The sequence below is a fragment of the Dreissena polymorpha genome, chromosome 5 (assembly GCF_020536995.1).
Source record: "Dreissena polymorpha isolate Duluth1 chromosome 5, UMN_Dpol_1.0, whole genome shotgun sequence".
Lineage (NCBI taxonomy): Eukaryota > Metazoa > Mollusca > Bivalvia > Myida > Dreissenidae > Dreissena > Dreissena polymorpha.
The window spans coordinates 84,904,238-84,927,988 of record NC_068359.1 but is presented as its reverse complement, the minus strand read 5'-3'; the positions used below and the strand labels follow the sequence as shown (position 1 = coordinate 84,927,988).

General features: G+C 35.2%; 2 protein-coding genes and 2 long non-coding RNA genes across 6 annotated transcripts in view; 2 read left to right on the top strand and 2 right to left on the bottom strand.

Annotated features, from left to right (window-relative positions):
* The window catches only part of LOC127881118 (exosome component 10-like), a 302,503-nt gene extending 291,822 nt beyond the window's left edge, over positions 1–10,681 (top strand). The window contains exon 22 of the mRNA XM_052428812.1: positions 10,557–10,681. Coding sequence (XP_052284772.1) covers positions 10,557–10,616 — 60 coding nt within the window. The 3' untranslated portion in view covers positions 10,617–10,681. The remainder of the gene's footprint in view (positions 1–10,556) is intronic.
* Positions 10,682–11,314: 633 nt separating this feature from the next.
* LOC127881142 (uncharacterized) lies at positions 11,315–13,162 on the top strand. Of its 2 annotated transcripts, none has more exons than XR_008049926.1 (3): positions 11,315–11,797; positions 12,743–12,855; positions 13,050–13,162. It is a non-coding gene; the product is annotated as an uncharacterized LOC127881142 (long non-coding RNA). The 2 variants fall into 2 exon arrangements; XR_008049927.1 differs by lacking the exon at positions 11,315–11,797 and adding an exon at positions 11,813–12,026.
* A 354-nt stretch (positions 13,163–13,516) lies between these two features.
* On the bottom strand, positions 13,517–22,306 carry LOC127881125 (uncharacterized). The gene is made up of 8 exons (XM_052428820.1): positions 22,062–22,306; positions 21,507–21,574; positions 20,890–21,036; positions 15,444–15,494; positions 15,171–15,209; positions 14,818–14,895; positions 14,475–14,525; positions 13,517–13,746 (listed from the first exon to the last, which is right to left on the bottom strand). The coding sequence occupies exons 1-8, from the start codon at positions 22,247–22,249 to the stop codon at positions 13,562–13,564; spliced, it is 807 nt and encodes a 268-aa protein (XP_052284780.1). The 5' UTR covers positions 22,250–22,306; the 3' UTR covers positions 13,517–13,561.
* On the bottom strand, positions 16,108–20,746 carry LOC127881133 (uncharacterized). Of its 2 annotated transcripts, XR_008049915.1 has the most exons (3): positions 20,674–20,688; positions 19,397–20,372; positions 16,108–16,783 (listed from the first exon to the last, which is right to left on the bottom strand). It is a non-coding gene; the product is annotated as an uncharacterized LOC127881133 (long non-coding RNA). The 2 variants fall into 2 exon arrangements; XR_008049914.1 differs by having other exon boundaries at positions 19,397–20,746.
* Positions 22,307–23,751: the final 1,445 nt, after the last annotated feature.

Genomic DNA, 23,751 nt, shown 5'->3' with positions numbered 1-23,751 from the left:
TTTGCGGGGGGATGTTTTTTGCAAGAAGAGGGATAAATATGCTTATTTAAAAATCTGTTATTGGAATTATAAATGTTATGTGTTTTTTGGACACATGGCTTATAGCCCTTTACCACTTTGATACGTATTTTGACGCATTTGTAGTCCCTCAGAGAGTTCAATTTAATTCAAGACTTTTTTTTTACTAGATTCAAGTTTTAAAGGCTTCATTTATAACGCTTAGATACTGATGAGCAGCAAACAGCATTAAACCTGAACAGACTGCGAGTTACATTTCAGAGTGGTAAAGGCATAAAGGGTACAGCTATAGAAGAAAAAGGCTCTGTTTTACGAAGCGCTACATTGGCCTGCCATGTATTTCAGGTGTTTCATGGAGCAGACATGGACATTGAATGGCTACAGAGGGACCTCGGCCTATATGTGGTCAACATGTTTGATACGGGCCAGGCTGCACGAGTGCTCAACTGTGCTCGATTCTCTCTGGCTTATCTGCTACAGCAGTACTGTGACGTGGACTCTGACAAGCAGTATCAGATGGCGGATTGGAGAATCAGGTAAGTTGTGTGCCATGTAATGTGCCTTTTTCTGGAAAAACTTTGCTTAATGCAAGTGCATGAAGTGTCATCCCATATTAGCCTATGCAGTCTGCACAGGTAAATCAATGGCGTCACTCTCCGATTATAAAGATTTTTCTCTTGTTTAGGAGGTCTCTTAAAAACGAAAATCCAGTATAGCTTTAAGTTTCGTCACTTATGAGCATGTGGGGTCTCTACTTGATTATCTAGGGATAGACCTTTTAAGCACACACACCTCTAGCCCAGTGTACCCAGGATGAGGCTTATATAGTTTTGTTGATTACCAGGCCACGCGGCTTATTTACTTGAGTTGCTATCCAGACCAAAATGTTGCCGTGGTGTAGTGGATGTGGTGCCTTTCTAGCGACCTGGAGGTCACGGATTCAATCCCCACTGTGGGAGCGTTTTTCTGATCTTCCCCAAAAATACCAAGGACTGCTTCTTAGTCCCAGAAAATGGACTTGAGAGCGTTTCAATAAGCCATAGGCTTTCGATGCAATCAAGCTAAAATGATAAGGTTTAAACTAACTAGACCATTGTTGCACATATGTTAGTGACAGACCACTATTGTCATGCTTATATGCTTCTGTTGCTAAACAGACCATTGCTGCATGTATCTTTGTGACAGACCACTTTTGTCATGCTTATATGCTTGTGTTGCTAACAAGGCCATTGTTGTATGTATCTTTGTGACAGACCACTATTGTCATGCTTATATACTTGTGTTGCTAACCAGGCCATTGTTGTATGTATGTATCTTTGTGATAAACCACTATTGTCATGCTTATACATGTACGCTTGTTGCTAACCAGACCATTGTTGTATGTATCTTTGTGACAGACCACTATTGTCATGCTTATATGCTTCTGTTCCTTACCAAGCCATTGTTGTATGTATATTTGTGACAGGTCATGATTGTCATGCTTGTATACCTGTGTTGCTAACCAGGCCTTTGCCAGAGGAACTTCAGAAGTACGCCAGGGAGGACACACACTATCTGCTGTACATCTATGACAGGCTGAGGAACGAGCTGATAGAGAGGGGAAATAACTCCAACAACATGCTCCTGTCTGTGATGCACAGGAGCAAGCAAGTCTGTGCCAAGGTGGGTGCTGGGAGGCGCTGGGATGGCATTGTGTTAGACATTCAGACTGCTTTTGGAATTATCAGTTCCATTTAGATCAGTTCCATTTAGGATTCAAAGAATCATGTTGAAGAAAAAACTTGTTTAAGTCAACTTGCTATTGGGTAGCTAGAAACCTTTTATTATCAAATTGTTTTTTTGGTGTTTGATTTTAAAGTTTAACAATTTTAATCCACACACCAAACAAATATGTTTATTGTTGATTGAATTATTGAAAATGTGTGTAGGAATAATAGCTATATTAATTTTGATAACTAGCTCCATTAGAAAAAATGTTTCACAGAATTGGAGTAACCTGGTTGGTAGAAACTGTTGCTAAGCAACCCTTGTTAAAAGATTTAATTTGTATTCAATTGTTTGATATGTTCAAATATCTACAGATAATTAACAACATATTGTAATGAAAAGTAATTCAGTGGATTAGAGACGCATACACAAATCCAATGGAGTTTTAAACAAGCTTTTATTCTGCTATTAACCCTTTACCACTTGGATAGGTATTTTGATGTGTGTGTTTTCCCTAAGAAACGTAAATGTAATTAAAGTCCTTTTTTACTAAATTCAAGTTTTGAAGGCTTCATTTCCAACCCTTAGATACCAATAAGCAGCAAACAGCATAAATCCTGAACACACTGCGAGTAACTCGCAGGCTGTTTTAAAGCTGTTTGCATAAAAATTATTTAACCATTTTCACTTTGCTTCTGATTAGGAAAGGGTTAATGAAAAGTAATTTGGTAGATTAAAGACGCATACACAAATCCAATGAAGTTTTAATCAAACTTTTATTCTGCTTTTAAACAAGTCTACAAACTATTCTTATAAATAAGATACATTTAGAAATTTCCAAGTTCATAAAATATTCTTGTCCGATAATAAAACAAAGGACAGGTAGCCTGACCCTTACAGTCCTGTTAAAAAATTCACAAGTTAATGAATGTGATTGTAGTGCTCTTTAAATGTAGCCAAACTGCCTTATACAAAACTTAGCCGTCTTTTATACTAAAATGTGTGAAATTGTAACCATTGTCCCTTTCCTGGATTGTATCTACAGTAATCATTTGTTGCTCCTAGATATAATTAACTTTGTGACCCACAACAAATTAATGGTTTTTACCATGCTGTTTATGAAATCGGTCAATAACATAATCACTTATATAATATTACATAAAGCTTTTCTTATTTAAATCCTGGTGAAACCATAACGGTGGCTTTAGCGTTTTATCAATATATTGAATTTTGTTATCCAATGCAAGCCGAAATACAAACAACAATGAATTAGCAATTTGCAAATGTTGTAATAGATGGTGACCCATTATGCAACAGTAAATTTACTGTTGTTAATGATTCAATTATTCATATGTAAAAATCAAAAAGACTTAATAATATTCAGTTCTGATCAATTAATAGCTAGACATAGTAAGGAATTAATAGCAAGACAAAGTAAGGAATTAATAGCTATGCATTGTAAGGAATTAATAGCTATACTTAGTAAGAAATTAATAGCTAGGCATAGTAAGGAATTAATAGCTAGACATAGTAAGGAATCAATAGATAGGCATAGTAAGGAATTAATAGCTAGGCATAGTAAGGAATTAATAGCTAGGTAGCTTAATGACACAGAGTATTGGAACGTTATTGGTATTGTGGACATTCTCCCCAGGTTTATAAGAAGCCCTATGGCAGTCCAGATGCCTACATTGAGCTGTACAAGAAGAATAAGAAGGTGTTCAACTCCCAGCAGTTGCTGGCCTTTAAAGAGCTCTTCAAATGGAGGGACGAAACAGCCAGAATGGAGGATGAGAGTTGTGGGTACGCTAAAGTATATTTTGTATTTTCTGAAATTGCTTATCATTCAAAGCTGAAGAACCTTCATGTGAAAGTGATGGAAATTTAGGAATGATGGATGTGACTGACTTTGGCATAATTAATTCCCTTCAACCCCTTTTGCACTATTGTTATATGAACTTCTTTATTTAGCATGGCCTCATCTTTAATGGTTTGCTGAAAGTGAAAGTTAAACTACCGTGGCCCCAGATTTAAGATTGGGGTTGTGAGCCAATACTTCATATATAAATTACAAAGTCTGATGATTATAGTCATGAGAGCAACTAACTAGATAGGTTGTGAATTTTGGGAGGATCCTAGGTTCAACCCTTCAGGGAGCTTTTCAAGATCTCCCTCTAAGGTACCAGGAACTGTTCATAGCTAGGAAATAGAGTGTCTTAACAATGCATAGGCTTCCTTTACAATGAAACATTGTGAAACTAATAGCGAGTATTTTATTGTTTTTGCAGGTATGTGTTGCCGAAACACATGTTGTTACAGATCTGTGACATCCTGCCCAGAGAGAGGCCAGGTGTGCTGGCCTGCTGCAACCCCATACCTCCACCGGTACGCCAGTACCTGAACGAGATACACACGATCATCATGAAGGCAAGAGAGACACCCCTCACCAAGGTGCATAACTTCGAAAAAGAATGGGTATATTACTTTCTACATTTTTGTCGGTTCCAAGACATTTAATTTCCACCTTAGGTCTACAGAATGCTTTGACTTTCAATGCAAATTGTTAGTATGCTTACATTTGAGTTAAGGAAGAAGCCTATACATTTTGCACATAACTGGTCAAAATGTCAAGGTCACATTTGCTTGTAACATGAAATTCATATCTTTTCGTTACCACCTCAATTCTATAGAATGCTTTGACACACAATAATTAATATTTTTACTGTAGAGAAAAAAAGGCCTTAAGAATTTTAGGAGAAAATGTTGATTTAGACTATAACAGGTAAAAGGTCAAGTTCACAGGGGCTTATTCAAGATATTTGTTTCTGTTTGCCACCCAGAGGACACTTGACAGTGACAGTTCAGTTTTAAAACCGAATCAAATCTGTTCCTGCCCATTTCTAGGTGGATGTGGTCCGTGAGCAGAGACCCACTAATCAACAGCACCCAAAATACAATGTGGACACACTGCTAACCTGTCCTCACGACCTCTCACACCAGGGGTCACAGATGGACCAGGAATCCAGCTCCTGTCTTCTCAGTAAGTAGATGTTGTTAAGTAACCGTAGGTTGATAGGAAACATAGTAGCTAGATTTGGCATATATAACTTAAGAACAAGTTTTGCATGACGCCGCTCATTTCATATTGCACCATGGAGTCTACCATAACTTTTTTACACAGACTCATTAACCTTGACCTATTTTGTTGTTATTTCTGAGATGACTTTGACATTTGTTGCTTATGACCATTCCAACCGCCCATATTTCCTTCTGGTATTCTCCATTGTGCCTTTACCTTGTTGGATCTCCAAAATATATGTTTAATTGGCTGTCATGGAACCAAGTAGGGGCATGTGTGCTCATCAAACAGTATACTTTTGCAAGTAACTTGTTTGATGAACACACATGCCCTTACTTGGTTTTTATAAAGAAGCACTTTGACTCTCTTCTTTTATCTCCAGATGACAAAATGGTAGCGGCCAGCTCAAGTTTATTCCCAGCTGCTAAAACAGGCATCTCTTTAAGTCATAAAATATCAGTCAAGGAAACTCCAACACTTTCAGCTTTTGGGAACAAGGTGACTGATTACTTTTGTGAATCTGTTAGTAATAATAAAGCTGAATAATGTATTATTAAATGCTATGATTCATAATCTCTGTAGTGAATCGATCACTGTTTTCAGTTTTACATCTTATTACCTTAATATCTTGAAAAAATGTATTCTCTTTTTGCAATCTAAAGTCAATAAAGTTCTATTTTAGCATAGGACTAATTTGATGTATATTTGTTCTACTTTAAATATGATTACATTTAAGTATGACACATGTGCTAAAAAATTATCAATCAGCTATTGTTCATATCTTGATCACAGAAGTACCTGATCTTAATTACGGCACCAGCCCCTTTAACAAATATTCATCATCTGCCGTGCACAGACTGTTCGAAGAAGTACAGGAGCAGAAATAAAGAGGAAGGTGGCACAAATCAAAGCAAGTTTTGTGAGTCCTTACTGCATGGTAAGGCCATATTCACTTTATTGCAGGTTACCGAATTTGAGGTGTACCAATTATTTATATATATGTTTGAGTACACATGATATATTCTTTCTAATTAGATTTGTGTAATTAAGGCAATTTTTATAGGGTTTCTGATTAAAACATGTACTGACGTTATTTGAAATCAGTCAAAATGTCTTCTCATTTATTAAAACACCACTTAATCAGATTGTATCTACTTCATCTCTTAAAACATTATTTTGTATTTGTCATTTAAAACTTGTGTCCATCTCAACAGTCTTTGCAACATAAGAAAGAAACGAGTAGTGAATATCAAGTGTTGACTCTGAAACTGATGTATGGGCTTAACAGAGAGTCCCATGCCCATGCCTCTGTACATGAATGTTTTATTTCTAGTATTTTTTGGAACCAGTCAAGTCCTCTGTTGTCAAGCCCGCCACGTTGAATATCAACCAGTCTGCTTCAAACACCTGTGACCCAGTCACCGACTCTATCATGAACTCATGGAAACTGATGCCATGCTCGGTGAAGAGAAAGCCTGAGGTGACAGACAGTCCTTCAACTGCAGGTTTGGCTTAAAGCAGTTTCTAAACAGTCAGGGTGCTGAAAATGTTTATTGCAAATTGATCTAAAGGCTTGTTAATTTTATATGAACATGAAGTTAATTTGTAGTCTCTATTAAACAGGGCTCAACATTAACTTTGGAAGCCACTTGTCTGGTCGGATAAGTAGACCAAAATTCCTCTTGTCCTGACCAAAAAGCAACTTGTCCTGTCCATTATATCTTATTCTGCTCAGTACTTTGCAAAATAATGAAATAATACAAAATGTTGAAATCATAAAGGCTTGTATCGTTCAAAATACATGTTAACATAATTGTAGGCAATTTCAATACAAAAAGAACTGACTAGAATAACAAGAAAACTCAAGATTATTGATTTTTAAACATTATACAAAGCCATAATACCTTTTGAAGTTTCTTGTGATTTTGAAGACAAAAAAACAAAGGATTAGCAGATTAGACATTTTTAAGAAGAAAACATTGTACAAACGAAAACATACCACAAATGGGAATGATGTTGTTAAATCATTCTATACATAGAGATAACGTCACTACATTAATTGTCTGTAAGATCAGTGTCGTAAAATGCATATTCTTTGCACGGGAGAATATTCATGTTATCTTGCCAAGGAAAAATGTTAAGGGTTGCTTCCCTTGTAAACAGTACGGTGTAGTATCACATGGAACTATAGGAATATCTCTCGCTTTATTGTTTATACGTAAACAAAATATAAACAAAAAAAGTTTTGTGGTAACTCCACAGTAATAATGGATTTAAATGAATTTTTTCTAAGTAATTAAATTATAACGACCTCTTGTCCCGTTAAAATATCAAATTCTTTATTTACTTTTCCGGACCAATATTTTTTGCTACAGTTATGTATCAGTAATATGCAGTTCTGTATCAGTAATCTGCATTTCTGTGTCAATAAGCTACAGTTCTGTATCAGTAATGGTCTAATCTGCAGTTCTGTATCAGTAAGCTGTAGTTTTGTTTCACAAAGCTGCAGTTCTGTATCAGTTAGCTGTAGTTTTGTTTCACTAAGCTGCAGTTCTGTATCAGTAATCTGCAGTTCTGTATCAGTAAGCTTCAGTTCTGTATCAGTAATGATCTAATCCGCAGTTACTTATCAGTTCGCTGCAGTTCTGTATCAGTAAGCTGCAATTCTGTATCAGTAAGCAGCAGTTCTGTATCAGTAAGCTACAATTCTGTATCATTAGCTGTAGTTCTGTATCATTAATTGTTGTTCTTTATTAGTAAGCTTGAGTTCTGGTTTCAGCTCTTCCATCCAAGCGATCACGTACAGACCTCCATCAGGTTGCTACCAGCAAGCACATCAAGTTTAATGACGAAGGGGAAGCCATTGAGGTCTCTGAGGATGATAAGAAGGCATTACCTCAGGATATCAAGATTCCTTTCCGTTTCCAGGTAAACAGAAAATTGTTTGTTTCAAGTCAAAACTATTTTTAACCAGTTTTTCCGAAGGAAAAAACTGGTTATTAGATTGCCGAATGTCGGAGGGCGGGTGGGCGGTCTGGCGGGCGGGCGTAACGAGCTTGTCCGGGCCATAACTTTGTCGTTCATTGTGAGATTTTAAAATCGTTTAGCACATTTGTTCACCATCATTAGACGGTGTGTTGTTCGAAAGAATTACGTCGATATCTCCAAGGTCAAGGTCACACTTTGAGTTCAAAGGTCAAAAATGGCCTTAAATGAGCTTGTCCAGGCCATAGCTGTGTCATTCATTGTGAGATTTTAAAATCATTTGGCACATTTGTTCACCATCATTTGACGGTGTGTCGCACGATAGAATTACATCAATATCTCCAAGGTCAAGGTCGCCATGTCTAAAAGTAGATTTATTTTGAAACAAAGGTGGTGAATTTTAAACAATCAGTTCAGTTTGACTTGTCTCCCTTAATCATACTTTTTTTCAAATTGAAAACCTGGTTTTGTGACAATTTTGTCCCTTGTTATGTCCTTTGTCCGGTAAGGGTCTATTCTTTGTCTGGAACTATTACAGATGTTCAATTGAACTTTTGTACTATTATCAGAGTTAATTCTTGTTAAAGGTTTTAGTTTCCTCTCCTTTTAATATCTGTTTAAGTAACTTTTGCTGATATTCAACAATATTTCACACATCATGTATTATTGTCTCCTTTGTAGATGCCATCAAAGTCCAAGAGGAAGAAATACAGGAATAGAGATATCGACATCATACAGAGTGTTCAGGAACATTTGTCAAACATCCGAAAATTACAAGAAGAAAGTGAGCTTGCTCTTGGAGAGAACCCAGAGGATGAAAAACCAGTGGTTGTAGAACAGGCTAAAAAACTTAATAAAACATTTAAGCAATACCAGAGTGAACAGTTGAAGAAGTCTGATAAATCAGGAACCAGTGGTTCACATACAAAGTTAAAAAAGCCAGAGACTGGAAACGGGGATAAAGATAAAATGAAGCAACAGGAAAAGAATAAGAACCAAAGTAAAAATGGAGGAAAGAAACAAGAGAAAGCTTTTACTTCTTCCGTTACTATTGAAATTGTCAGTAGTAGTGGTAGTGATGTGGAGATTGTTAAGGAAGAGTTTAAACCATACGACTATACACAGGGTGCAAAGAGTCTTATAGAAGGTATGTTAGTCTTGCAGTTGAGGCTTGACTTTTCACCAAATAGGCAAATGAGTGATTATATTCAAAGCAATTTTATTTCTAAGCCTAATTAAACACAATCATTCACCTTGGCGTAATGGATATGGTGTCTGCTTAGTGATCAGGAGGTCAGGGGTTTAATCCCCACTGGGGGAACGTTCTCAAGATCTTTCACAAAGGCACCAAGTATGGTTATAGGCCCAGGAAACTGACTCAAGAGCGTTTCTTTAAGCCGGAGGATTGTTGCATTTGAGCCAAAAATAAATAGGTTTAAACTAAATTAAACACAAACATTGAAAATTAAGATGAGTGATTGTTTTTGCAGCGTATCACTATTTAAATGTATGTGAGTAAATTACAAAGCAGCCCTACATGGTTAGAAATTCTAGTAATCTATTACTTTGAACTACTTATTTCAGACTAGGTACCTGCATTTGCAAATTTTGTATTCTGCAAAACTTAACAATGTGTAAAGATATCACACTGTATGTGTAAATGGCGATAACTGAGATGACAATTCATATGTATTTTACATTTGAATTCATATGCAAATGAACATGTGTTGTTTTGACATTTTTCCTATTATACACAGAGTAAGAAATGTGAAATTTAAAATGTAATGCTGTCAAAGATTGTGTTTTAAAATCCCTCTATTTCTCAGGCTCTAGAAAGACATTTGAAAAAAAAATATAATGCTGATTCAGACTTCTCTCCCATATTTGATAAATTTCTCTCCCCCACTTTACAGATATATCTTTCCTATTTTTCAGATTCTTGCAAAAAGGCAAAGGGTGGTGCCTACTATAATCCACACAGTAAAGACACAGGAAAGGGAAAGGTAAACATAACATATATTTTGAGTTAAATAAACACATGTTTTGTCATTTATTTGTAACATGTAAATTGCGTTAAAATAGCATGAATTAAATAAACAAATAAGTTACTAAAATTACTGCCATTAACGTCATGCCAAACTGTCACAGTTACGGTTAAGACACATACAATATGGAAATAGTTAAATCATTAACGTCATGCCAAACTGTCACAGTAACGGTTAAGACACATACAATATGGAAATAGTTAAATCATTCGTCTTATATTTGCTAGTGAAGATCTGTAGATGGTAACAAATAAACTTGTGCAACAAACAGAAGAGTTCACTCAAATATATTCATACGTTCCAAAATATTCACATTCAAACATATGTAAAGTTTAGGTAAAATTAATTTGTGGATTGAGTATATTCCAGTTTTGTATTGAATATTTGTCATTATTTAACACACATGTCATCCCAGGTCTTTATAATTGGTTCTCTTGTGTTGGGAAAAATATGTGTGCACTCATCAATAAGATTTCTTGTATTTGAATGAATAGACAAATACACTACACTAAAGTTAAAAACTTTAAATGCAACACAGACTAAAAGTGCTGTTATGTTTCATCTTTTTCATTGGTATATTATATTTTTAAAAATGAAACTGTTGTTATTTTCATTAGTTTTATATCATTATTTTTTATATAATTTCCAAGTTGAATGTATAATAGAATTTATGTTGTGTTTGGTACAATTGTTATTGAGTGTCTATAAAAAAAATATTTCAGAGCATGAGAAACAAGGCTTTCAAGAAGGGACAAAAGAGTTTCACCTGGAAGAACAAATGATAAATATATAGTGAATTGATTGTGTGTTAAACGTGGCGTTTTAAATAATATTACATGGTAAATTATCAAGCTTGTTATATATTGACTGGCCTGTTCTAAGTTCAAATTACGTTTGTAGGTCTTTGTTTGTCAGTCTTTAAGTATAACCTTTAAGTTGATAATGTTATAAGTTTTAGTTGGTAGAACAACAAACTTAATGCAATAGCGTTCTATTTATTTAAATTATAAAAAAAAACTAATGATAGTACCAAATGGTCACTAAAAACGTCTGTTTAAAGTTCTGGGTAACATTATATCTTAAGCTTGTATTTATCTGTTGTTAAATGTTTGCACAGAAAGTAAGTTCAATGATGATATGCTTAAAAAATTGTAGAGCAGACTTTTGAGTTATAAATGGTTACGCTCTGTTGAAAAACATGGCTACCGGGCGACCGGGGGCCGTATTCACCAACAATTCTTTAGCAATTCTTAGACTTGAAAATAAAGAAAATTCTTAAGTCTAAGAAAAAATTCTTAAGTCTTATTCACGAACTCATTTTGTTAAAGAAAATTCTTAAGAATAAAGAATTTTCTTTAAAATTCTAAGAATGCTTCGGGGCATTCTTAGAATAATTCTTTAAGCTTCCAAGATGGCCGTTCGCGTTATGCGTTACGCCAATATCTTGTTTGAAAACGTCGAAAATATCCCGCGTAGAAGATTGTTTGACAGAGAAAATCCTCTAGACGGTTTGTCGGAAATGGAGGTTTATAGGAGATACCGATTTATTCCGGCAACTATACTGACCTTATTAAATTTGGTCGCCGATTCTCTGGACTTTGGAACGCTGAGGAATTCTCCTCTCCTGCCGATCCAGCAGCTGTGCATATTTCTTCGTGCCATGGCGACTGGATCCTTCCAACTAGTCGTAGGAGACACTGTTCGAGTCAGTCAGCCATCCGTATCAAGATGCTGCCGACGAGTTGGACGAGCAATAGCTCGACTAGCTCGCCGTTACGTACGGTTTCCTGACAGGGAAGAGTGCAAAACTCTAAAATCCAGATTTCAGTCCATTGCTGGTGAGTGCCAGATTTGTGTTTGTCTAAATGACCTTGACTGAGAACATTTATCCAAGGGAAATCATTCACTTGCACTTCATTTTTGTGGGGGCATTGTCGTCGTTATTGCATAAACAACATACGCAGTTAGGACCAACAATTTTTTGATGTGATTTTTTTTAATCAAATGATTTATACACTATTTTTATTCAGTAATTTTTATCACTGTATCCATTTCATGTTTTGTATGATACATTCTGCATTAGGCCAAATGCAAGTTCACAGAAAGGTGAAGCATACGTTAATTGAAGGGCGATGTCACCGGAGTTTAGTCCAAAGTGGATACTTCTCTCATGTCGTTTATTCACAGTTATTGTAATATTATATATCTTCATTCTTAACTGAAAATGACATTTTGATAATTACGACATTGTGGTTATTAATCTGCCGTTAAGCGTTATCGATCAAAATGAGAATATAAGTATTTATTATGTATGTTTCTCTAAGAGTTTTATGTATAGCTTGGTACATTATGCAATTATGCCTAGGGCAAGTTCACAGGTGATAGAGGCCTAGCATATATAAACATAAGGGTGATGTCACCCGAGTTTAGTCCAAATTGAATCTTTGTTTCATTACGTTCCTAATTCGCAGTTATTGTAATATTATATCTTCACTCTTTACTGTAAATGCCATTTTGATATCACTCCATGGAATATAACAGTGTTATGATTAAATAATTATACATTTATGTACCCTTCTTTTAATCTCAATTCACTCTTGGTTTTAGCATGGTATCCTCCACACCTGCATATGTATCTGTCTTTGTAAAGTCCCCCCTCAAAGGATGTGTGGGATTTTAACAACGCTGTTAGTCTTCCCATCAGTCTGTAGGTCCTCAATACCTATTTTATTTCCGCTCCATGTCTATAAGACCATTTTTTGCAGATTGTATTACAAATGGTACTCCAATGTTACGGGAATTAAGATGTTGTGCTGAAGAAATGATTCAGTCATGCCAGCTGAATTTCATTTACCTGTCCTAAATAAATGAACATAATTGTTAAATAATAATCTTATTGATTATTCAGGATTTCCAAATGTAATCGGACTGATTGATGGAACTCATGTTCGCATTCAAAGGCCAAAGAACCACGAAGCCGATTTCATAAATAGAAAAGGCTACCATTCTTTGAACGTGCAAGTATGTTATCTTGTTTGCTTTTGTCACAACAAAGTTTTTCAGTACTCATAATTATGTTTTTTTTTATCACTGATGTATGACAATAACTAATATTAAATATTCTATTTTCAATAGCACTAACATTATTCACTATGATATCAGTATAATTAAAAATTAATAGTATAATAAATTATGTATTATTATTTTATATTTAGATGGTATGTGACCACAGCAAAAAAGTGAGGAGCTTAACAGCTAAATGGCCAGGAAGCACACATGATGCGAGAATATGGAGAGAGTGTCATCTACGGAACCAGTTCGAACAAGGTAGCTATATATCAGATACACATGTCTATGGTTATGAGTCATAACTTATGACTAAGCAAATTACATACAACTTGTGTCATAAAGGGAAAAATAACTTCAAAACTTTGTGTAAAAATATCAATAATAACAATTTGGATGGCATCATTTGAGATTGTAGATTTAACCCTTTCCCACTTAGAAGCAAAGTGAAAATGGCTATGGGCAAATAGCATAAAACCAGAACAGCCTGCAAGTAACTCGCAGGCTGTTCAGGTTTTATGCTGTTTGCTGCTCATCAGTATCTAAGGTTTGGATATGAAGCCGCCTTAACAACTTGAATCTAGTAATAAAGGTCTTAAATTAAATATAACTTTTTAAGGGACTACAAATGCGTGAAAATGCGTAACTAAGTGGTAAAGGGTTAACATTCATTGCTTGCTTTTAACATTTTAATTTCTTCTTCAATTTTTTGTGCCGTTAATCTGGCAACTTTCAGTTGTGCCAGTATCAATTGATTCTTCAATCTTAGATTTACTTGTTGCAGATGGATGTTCTTCTTTTCTGCTATTAGGTTGTCCTCAGCCAATTTGTTGAAACTTGCCCTAGCTGAAACAAATAACAACATTGTATTAAAATTTATAAGGTTTTTTGTTATCAATGCAAAAAATACCATAAATCATGGAATAAAAAAAAAGTTAAATTTGCTAAATCGATTTAACCTTCTTAATTATGTCCATTTCATGCATATCTCATAAAACGTATAGTGAAAACCATTTGAAGAAATGGCACATCAATTAATTGCTTTATAGGTTGCCGTGGTGTAATGGATATGGTGTCCGCCTAGCGACCGGGAGGTCACGGGTTAGATCCCAACTGTGGGAGCTTTCTTTAGATCTCCCCCATAGACACCAAGTACTGGTTCTAGTCCCAGGAAACAGACTCGAGAGTGTTTATATAAGCCTTAGGCTTTCGAAGCAATCGAGCTAAAATAAATAGGTTTAAATTAAAATTAAGTAATTGCTTGTTCACATTTGTCATATTGACATAATAACATTTACATATTTCATTACCTGCATCAAAAGCAGTGCTTCTTGAACATTGACTTACACAAGTTTAGTTATTGTTGTTAATCTAGTTTATATGTATGTTGTGTTCCATGCTTCAGTTCCATGTCTCATTTATAAATATTTGTCATTTTTGTGTGTGTTCCATGATTCAGTTCCATGAATAATATACAGGTTAATTATCTATATGTTGCTAGCATTGAAAGATTTGCAAAAATGGAATATTATAATACATATAAATGTACATGTGAATAATAAATAATTGTTTACCTCTTTTACTCTGGTTTTTGTTGGCCATTTTCATTGATTTGGTATTGGTCTCTGTAAAACAATTATTCAATCATAGGAATCCTGAAAGTGCATTGAAATTGATTTGGCAAAAATTAAACCTCACTTTCATACCTGCACATTGGTGTGGAATTGACCTAACTAGCTTGTGACCCCACACAATTACATGGATAACATAAATGATGTTGCATTCAATTGGAAAGTTATATTTCAATGTTTCATTTTTTTATTTTTGGAAAAAACACAGTGATATTAAATGCTTCATATGATAGGGATGAATTGAATATGTATGCATTTGGTGAAATAATGTTCTTATAATACTCACTGGTCCCTGATGAGCATGGCCCAGCTTCATCATCCACTGCACGTTGGAATACACTTGACGTCTTCTGAGCTCCTAGTCCTTCAAATATAAAACAATTTTTGTTTTTAATGAAAATAATGAAAATAAAAGTAATGCACCCCTTCATGTATTATTAACAAAGTTTATCATAAAACTAAGTTAACTCAAAGGCTAAAATTCTTGGTGACTTTTGTTTAATTTAAAATGGACTTTTTCAACCAATTTACCTATTTGTCATGAATTTACTTACGCAATGTTCATACTTTAAAAAGATTTTCATATTTATTTTTCATTCACCAAAAATTTAACATAAAAATAAGGCCCCTGTCACTTACCTCTTTCATCTATCTTGAACGTCATGCAAGTGCTACCATCTGTGTAATAAACGAAGCAAAATGATCTAGTATTTAACAACAATATTAAAAAAATGTATATTATCATATAAAAGATATTTTGCTCAACTACACATAGCTTTGGCACCCCATTTTAACAATATTACAAAGTGAGTAATGAATTGATAGAAATGCTATGTTTAATACAAAAGCTCTCTCCATTCACCATCATGTAATTAACCAAGATGAAGAGCATAATCTACATTAATTGTTTACCTATTGGCATCTTGCCCAGTTCAATTATGTTGATTGAAGCACCCTCTGGAGCTAAGAAAATGAAGCCATACATATAATTTTAAAACATTTAACAGTTTATAATTAACAATCACACATCACTTTTAACATGGACTGAAAACAATACCAACAAACAGACTAAGGTGAGTTATGATGAATCTTTAATAACATACTTTTCTAATGCACTTAAAAATGATATGTATTTCATTCTGGTCATAAATTAATAGTATCTTTGTTAAACATTACCTTCATTGAAGAATGAATACCAAAGCATAATGCCAAAAAAAAATGATATTATAATAATAACAAGAGTTCCGCGGTCGGAGATGACCGCATTGAAGCCGGATTTTTGATTTAAATGACAGGAAAGTACCTTTTGTGTTTTTGTCAATGCAATACTTAAATTACTGAAATATTGTTCAAAGGTCAAAATGAAATGTAAGTACTTTTCAAGGCATGAGCAAACCTTGTGTTATGTTTTGAATGCATGCATATACATGAACAACAATAACATTTAAGGTCACAAATATGAGCTTGAATTGACAATTAGGAAAGTTTGATCTCAATTTTTTTATTAGCAAATTAGTAACATATTGTTTGAAGTTTCCATCAATTTCATTATCAAATGTAAGAAAATAAACTTAGATGAAATAATACTATTTATTGTTTTGCTTTCACATACCTACACAGAAATCCAGACATTTTTACATTCAAGGTCACAGTGACCTTGACCTTAGAATGAATGACCTTGAAATGACCAGTGGTCATCTAAGTGTGCTTGCAAACCTTCATGTCAAGTTTGAAGACTCTATGTCCAAGCATACCAAAGTTATAACAATTTTAACATTTTAACATTTAAGGTCACAGTGACCTTGACCTTCAAATGAATGACATTGAAATGACCAGTGGTCATCTTCTAGTACTGGCCAATCTTTATTTCAAGTTTGAAGACTCTAGGTACAAGCATACCAAAGTTATAACATGAAATAAGAACTTTAACATTTTTACATTCAAGGTCACAGTGACCTTGACCTTCAAATGAATGACCTTGAAATGTCCAGTGGTTACTTACTAGTTCTGGCCAACCTTCATGTCAAGTTTCAAGACTCTAGGTCCAAGCATACCAAAGTTATAACAACTTTAACATTTTTACATTCAAGGTCACAGTGACCTTGACCTTCAAATGAATGACCTTGAAATGTCCAGTGGTTACTTACTAGTTCTGGCCAACCTTCATGTCAAGTTTCAAGACTCTAGGTCCAAGCATACCAAAGTTATAACAACTTTAACATTTTTATATTGAAGGTCACAGTGACCTTCACCTTCAAATGAATGACCTTGAAATGACCAGTGGTCATCTGTTAATCCTGGCCAACCTTCATGTCAAGTTTGAAGACTCTAGGTCCAAGCATACCAAAGTTATACCATGAAATAAGAACTTTAACATTTTTACATTCAAGGTCACAGTGACCTTGACCTTCAAATGAATGACCTTGAAATGACCAGTGGTTACTAACTAGTTATGGCCAACCTTCATGTCAAGTTTCAAGACTCTAGGTCCAAGCATACCAAAGTTATAACAACTTTAACATTTTTTATATTGAAGGTCACAGTGACCTTGACCTTCAAATGAATGACCTTGAAATGACCAGTGGTCATCTGTTAATCCTGGCCAACCTTCATGTCAAGTTTGAAGACTCTAGGTCCAAGCATACCAAAGTTATACCATGAAATAAGAACTTTAACATTTTCGAGCACGCCGCCACCCCGCCCGCCCGCCCGCCCCCCCGCCCGCCCGACAACATCAATCTATAAGCCGAGATTTTTTCGAAAAAAATCCGGCTAATAAAACCAATGTATTGACTAAGTTTCACGATGATTAGGCAAAATATGTGACTTCCATAGTGTTCAATCACAAGGTTTCTCTCTATATAGTCACATAAGGAAAACTGCCCCACCCCCCTGGCAGCCATGTTTATTGACCCATCGGGACCATTTGCAAACTCATCTGAGATATATGTAAAAACAATCTTTTCACCAAGTTTCATGATGATTGGGCAAAAAATGTGACTTCTAGAGTGTTCACAAGCTTTTTTTTACTATATAAATATAAGAAAACTGCCTTCCCCGGAAACCATGTTATTCAACTAACCGGAACCATTTTCCAACTCAACTCTCGTATCAAGGAAACAAATGTTCTGACCAAATTTAATGAAAATTGGGCAAACAATGTGACTTCTAGAGTCTTCACATGTGTTCACTGTATACATATAGAGAAAAATGCCCCACCCACACTGGCGGCCATGTTTTTTCACCGATCTGGACCATTTTCGAATTTGTCCGACATATCAATAAAACCAATGTTTTGATCAACTTTTATGATGATTGGGCCAAAATTGTGACTTCTAGAGTGTTTACAAGGTTTCTCTATAGTCATATAAGGAAAACTGCCCCGCCCACTGGCGGCCATGTTTTTCAACAGACCAGAACCGCTTTTGAACTCAACCAACATATCATTACTACAGACATTTAGACAAAGTTACATGAAGATTGGGCATTAAATGGGACTTCTACAGTGTTTACAAGCTATTTCATTTTTTTGACCTAGTGACCTAGTGTTTGACCCAGCATGACCCAGTTTCGGACTCGATCAAGATATCATTGGGACAAATCTTCTGACCAAGTTTCAAGAAGATCGGACAATAAATGTGGCCTCAAGAGTGTTTACGAGCAAATGTTAACGGACGGACGGACGGAAGACGGACAAAGACCGGTCACGAAAGCTCACCTGAGCAATCAGGTGAGCTAAAAAAATCTCAAAATCAGTTTCAAACTCATGTTATTGGTTGGACGCTAATTCACATGTATTTTCCTGGTTTGGAGAAAGAACAAAATCAAATGTCCAACAAATACTGACTCTCATGTTCAAAGTTCAAGTGGACATGGCCTAATGTCAGTAACAATTGTGTTGTTTTTTCTCCAGAGGGACAACATACATAAAAGATGGCTTGGAAATAGCAGCACTATTGATAGTTCTATCAAATGGAAATATGCGAGTCTTTGTATAGACCTCCCTCAGGTTATTCACTGATAACGCAGTCACATATGAATTTGATGCCAATTTTTCACATTGTATTTTGCCATTATTGAAAATGGATGTTTTCTTATAGGTTTCTGACAAGAATTGTTGTTTATTTTCTGCAGAGGTCCATTGCAGGCTACATCAGGGGCACATGTGATATATGTGCTGGAAGGACAAACAAAATTATGTTTTTCTTTGCCTATTCAAATACATGGACATTGACATGAGATTTGTGGCTTTCAGATGATAATTTGCTTACAAGGAACTAATCTTTTAATGTACTTCATAAAAGGGGTTTGCTGATATTTAGAAAGAGGCTTGAATTTGACCCATTGGTATTGTATATAATCACATCTGATCCCAAAGAAGCACACTACATTAATGTTTCATTCATTCTGGCAGCCCAGAAGACAAGAGTTCCGCGGTCGGAGATGACCGCATTGAAGCCGGATTTTTGATTTAAATGACAGGAAAGTACCTTTCGTGTTTTTGTCAATGCAATACTTAAATTACTGAAATATTGTTCAAAGGTCAAAATGAAATGTAAGTACTTTTCAAGGCATGAGCAAACCTTGTGTTATGTTTTGAATGCATGCATATACATGAACAACAATAACATTTAAGGTCACAAATATGAACTTGAATTGACAATTAGGAAAGTTTGATCTCAATTTTTTTATTTTTTAACATTTTTACATTCAAGGTCACGGTGACCTTGACCTTAAAATGACCAGTGGTCATCTTCTTCTAGTTCTGGCCAACCTTCATATCAAGTTTGAAGACTCTAGGTCTAAGCATACCAAAGTATAAACAACTTTAACATATTTACATCCAAGGTCACAGTGACCTCGACCTTCAAATGAATTACCTTGAAATGACCAGTGGTCATCTAAGTGTGCTTGCAAACCTTTACGTCAAGTTTGAGATTCTAGGTCCAAGCATACCAAAGTTATAACAATTTTAACATTTTAACATTGAAGGTCACAGTGACCTTGACCTTCAAATGAATGACATTGAAATGAGCAGTGGTGATCTTCTAGTACTGGCCAACCTTTATGTCAAGTTTGAAGACTCTAGGTACAAGCATACCAAAGTTATAACATGGAATAAGAACTTTAACATTTTTACCTACCAAAGTTATAAGAACTTTAACATTTTTACATTCAAGGTCACAGTGACCTTGACCTTAGAATGAATGACCTTGAAATGACCAGTGGTCATCTAAGTGTGCTTGCAAACCTTCATGTCAAGTTTGAAGACTCTATGTCCAAGCATACCAAAGTTATAACAATTTTAACATTTTAACATTTAAGGTCACAGTGACCTTGACCTTCAAATGAATGACATTGAAATGACCAGTGGTCATCTTCTAGTACTGGCCAATCTTTATTTCAAGTTTGAAGACTCTAGGTACAAGCATACCAAAGTTATAACATGAAATAAGAACTTTAACATTTTTACATTCAAGGTCACAGTGACCTTGACCTTCAAATGAATGACCTTGAAATGTCCAGTGGTTACTTACTAGTTCTGGCCAACCTTCATGTCAAGTTTCAAGACTCTAGGTCCAAGCATACCAAAGTTATAACAACTTTAACATTTTTACATTCAAGGTCACAGTGACCTTGACCTTCAAATGAATGACCTTGAAATGTCCAGTGGTTACTTACTAGTTCTGGCCAACCTTCATGTCAAGTTTCAAGACTCTAGGTCCAAGCATACCAAAGTTATAACAACTTTAACATTTTTATATTGAAGGTCACAGTGACCTTCACCTTCAAATGAATGACCTTGAAATGACCAGTGGTCATCTGTTAATCCTGGCCAACCTTCATGTCAAGTTTGAAGACTCTAGGTCCAAGCATACCAAAGTTATACCATGAAATAAGAACTTTAACATTTTTACATTCAAGGTCACAGTGACCTTGACCTTCAAATGAATGACCTTGAAATGACCAGTGGTTACTAACTAGTTATGGCCAACCTTCATGTCAAGTTTCAAGACTCTAGGTCCAAGCATACCAAAGTTATAACAACTTTAACATTTTTTATATTGAAGGTCACAGTGACCTTGACCTTCAAATGAATGACCTTGAAATGACCAGTGGTCATCTGTTAATCCTGGCCAACCTTCGTGTCAAGTTTGAAGACTCTAGGTCCAAGCATACCAAAGTTATACCATGAAATAAGAACTTTAACATTTTCGAGCACGCCGCCCGCCCCCCCGCCCGCCCCCCCCGCCCCCCCGCCCGCCCGACAACATCAATCTATAAGCCGAGATTTTTTCGAAAAAAATCCGGCTAAAAATTGACAAATGGTATTATATTCTATATAAACTGTACAAACCATCAGTGTCAATTGCATTGGGGACCCCTGCCACAGAGGCGGAATCCCCAAAATGCTGAAGGAGAATCCCCTCCGGAATGGTGAACTCTTTCACCCGGGGCCCTCCTCCAGTGCCTGGCCTCCTCATCTCATCATTTTTTGTCTTTGCTATAGTTATATTGAGAAGAAACTGTGTAATTTAAGAGTCCAAAATAAACATAAGGAGCAAAAAGGAGCAAAAGTTACACCAATGTTTGATTTAATGCTATTTTTAGCAATTTTCATGTATCTTGATTTGCACAGTATGTACATTAAGTATGCTGGACCGGTGATAATAGCAATGTACCAGATAGTTATTAATATAACAATGTTTAAAATTTCATAAAATTCCTCAATATATATAATATAATTATTGATTTTTAAACAACATTATTACATGTACATAATAGGCTTACAATATAATCATGAACCTACATGTATAACAAAAAATCAATTACAAATTTCAGCTAATTTTTACACAGTAACTATGATGTTTCACTTTTCATGTGAAATACAATAAATGTGGAACATTTTATCTTCATTACATAAGAAGCAGCAAGAAAAATAAGACAAAAGTACATCTCTTAAATTTCACTTACTTTTGTCTTTCATGTTATAGTATTTTTTCTTCACCTCTGAACCTGCGCGCTTATAGGTGGAAAATTGGCTGAAATAAATGGAATGCAATTAGGTACATTTTTTAAAATCAGAAATTGAGTCTAAGAAATGATTTGTTTATTCCTCAAAACATTTTTCCACATTGCAATCTACATTTCATGTGTGTTTGACACAAACAATTTTGTTGATGAATTATTAACAAATAAATTAGTAGAAATACATCATTAATGAAAAATGACACAATATGGGTTTAGTTGAATATTTTGGAATATTTGAAACCGGGTAGCACAATATTTTTACCATAGTGAAGCATTATAACTTTATATTATGGTAAATATTTTGTGCTCAAATCATCTACTGCTTTTTATATTTATGTCACATATTATTTAACATTCTGTTCGTTTTTAAACATTGCACAAATTAAAAATTTTATTATAATCAATAATTAAAAAACAAAATAATGAATTAACTGTACAAATATTCATTCTGCTAGAATTTCCAAAATTTGGAAAATTGATAACACCAAAAGTACAAACCAGTTTAGAACATTTGCCACGGCTTCCCAGCCTCTCCTTCGAACCTCTCCAATTTTGAGTGCGCCACAACCGGTCATTGGGCCGAACAGGACATCATAGTTTTTAATTATTTCCTGGGCTATTACAGTTTCCTCCTGTTCGGACCAACGATTTCTACTAGTAGCAACGTTAGCGTTGTTGTCCGCCATCTTGTATGTTGTGACAGAAGACACGTAAACGGTTCCGAGTTTTATATGCGTTAACGAAAATGCCGGGTACCATGGTCGCTTACATCAATAACAAATAATTCTTAGTAAAGAACGCTAAAAATAGCGTTGGTGAATACCGATAAAGAATCGACCTAAGAACGTTCTTAGAAAAGTAAAGAATAAAGAATTTTCTTTATTCTTTATTCTCAAGTAAAGAATTGTTGGTGAATACGGCCCCGGGCAGTTTTCCTTTTGTTGCGAAAGGGAATCTTTGGGAACACTCTAAAAGTATTTTTTACAATTCGTCATAAAACCTACCCAGAGTCTTTGTTCTAATATCCTGGCTGAGTTACAAAATGGTTCCGATTCATTAAAAACATGGTCGTCAGGGGGGGGGGAGTTGTTTCTAAATGGCTGAAGTAAAACATTGTGTAGTCACTTTGTTGTTCAATCTTCACGAAATTTTCTCAAAAGATTATTTAAAATATCGTTTCGTTCTCGGTCTCTTGAATAGCATGGCAATCAGAGGGCGAGGCAGCTCCTTAGATTTCTATAATTACATCTTCTGAAGGCTCACAGTTTTTGTCCAATCTTCATGGGTCTTGCTTAGAATATTTTTGCCAAGGATATGATATCTCGGCCGATTTCGAAACTGGTTACGGTCCTTGGAAACAAATGACCGCCATGGCGGGGATGGGGCTGAGTGTTTGCCTTTATGGCTATAGCAAAACCTTTTGAACAAGAGTCGCATTTTGTTAAACACTCAAGAGCGATGGATCTTATTTTCTAAAATTGATCTGGCGTTTTGTATCAAACTCGGTCGATGTTATAAGTACAAACATTAGAACAAAGTTTTATGATGATCAGATGTAAACTTTTGACGTTAAAGTGTGGAAAGGTTAACACAACCATATTTTAACAATTCAGAGACCGTAATTGAGAAGTGCTTCAAGTGATCTGGTTCTTAACCAAACTGAGTCGAGTTATTATTCCTTCAAAACATCAAAAAAACAATCACGATCTGATTTGAACTGTTTGAGTTTGAGAGCGGACAATGTAAATTTTGCCCTTTTTTAAGCATTCAAGGTCAAGAATTTCTGCAAGCAATCTGTCTGGGTATTGAACTTGGCTGAGATATTATCAGTCCAGTGTATATGCCCAGAATCTCTGGATTTCTGGAGAATCTGGCAAGCCTTTGAGTGTTCATTTTCATTACCACAGTCAATCAAAGTAGTTGTAAACTGCTGAGCCTTATCTTATCGCACAAATGGTGCAGCCAGACTAGGAATTGGATGGTCAGTGTTCGCAATTGCTTCTCACTACTGTGCTTTTGATAAGAATGAGAAAACCAAGCCATTTTCTTGCGTATTTGCTTATTATTCAACAAAGTCTTAAAATGCTACACTTTCAGGGATGCAACTTATTAAATTGACAACTGGAATGGAATGGGAATGGATAGCTTGAAGCTATTTTATTACTTTTATCAAATTTGCAAATAATCT

Coding starts and splice junctions, on each gene's coding strand:
- LOC127881125 (XM_052428820.1), bottom strand. CDS start 22,249: ATGGCGGACAACAACGCTAACGTTGCTACTAGTAGAAATCGTTGGTCC. Junction 21,575..22,061: donor GTGGCAAATGTTCTAAACTG/GTTTGTACTTTT, acceptor CATTTATTTCAG/CCAATTTTCCACCTATAAGC. Junction 15,495..20,889: donor CAATGCAATTGACACTGATG/GTTTGTACAGTT, acceptor TCATTTTCTTAG/CTCCAGAGGGTGCTTCAATC.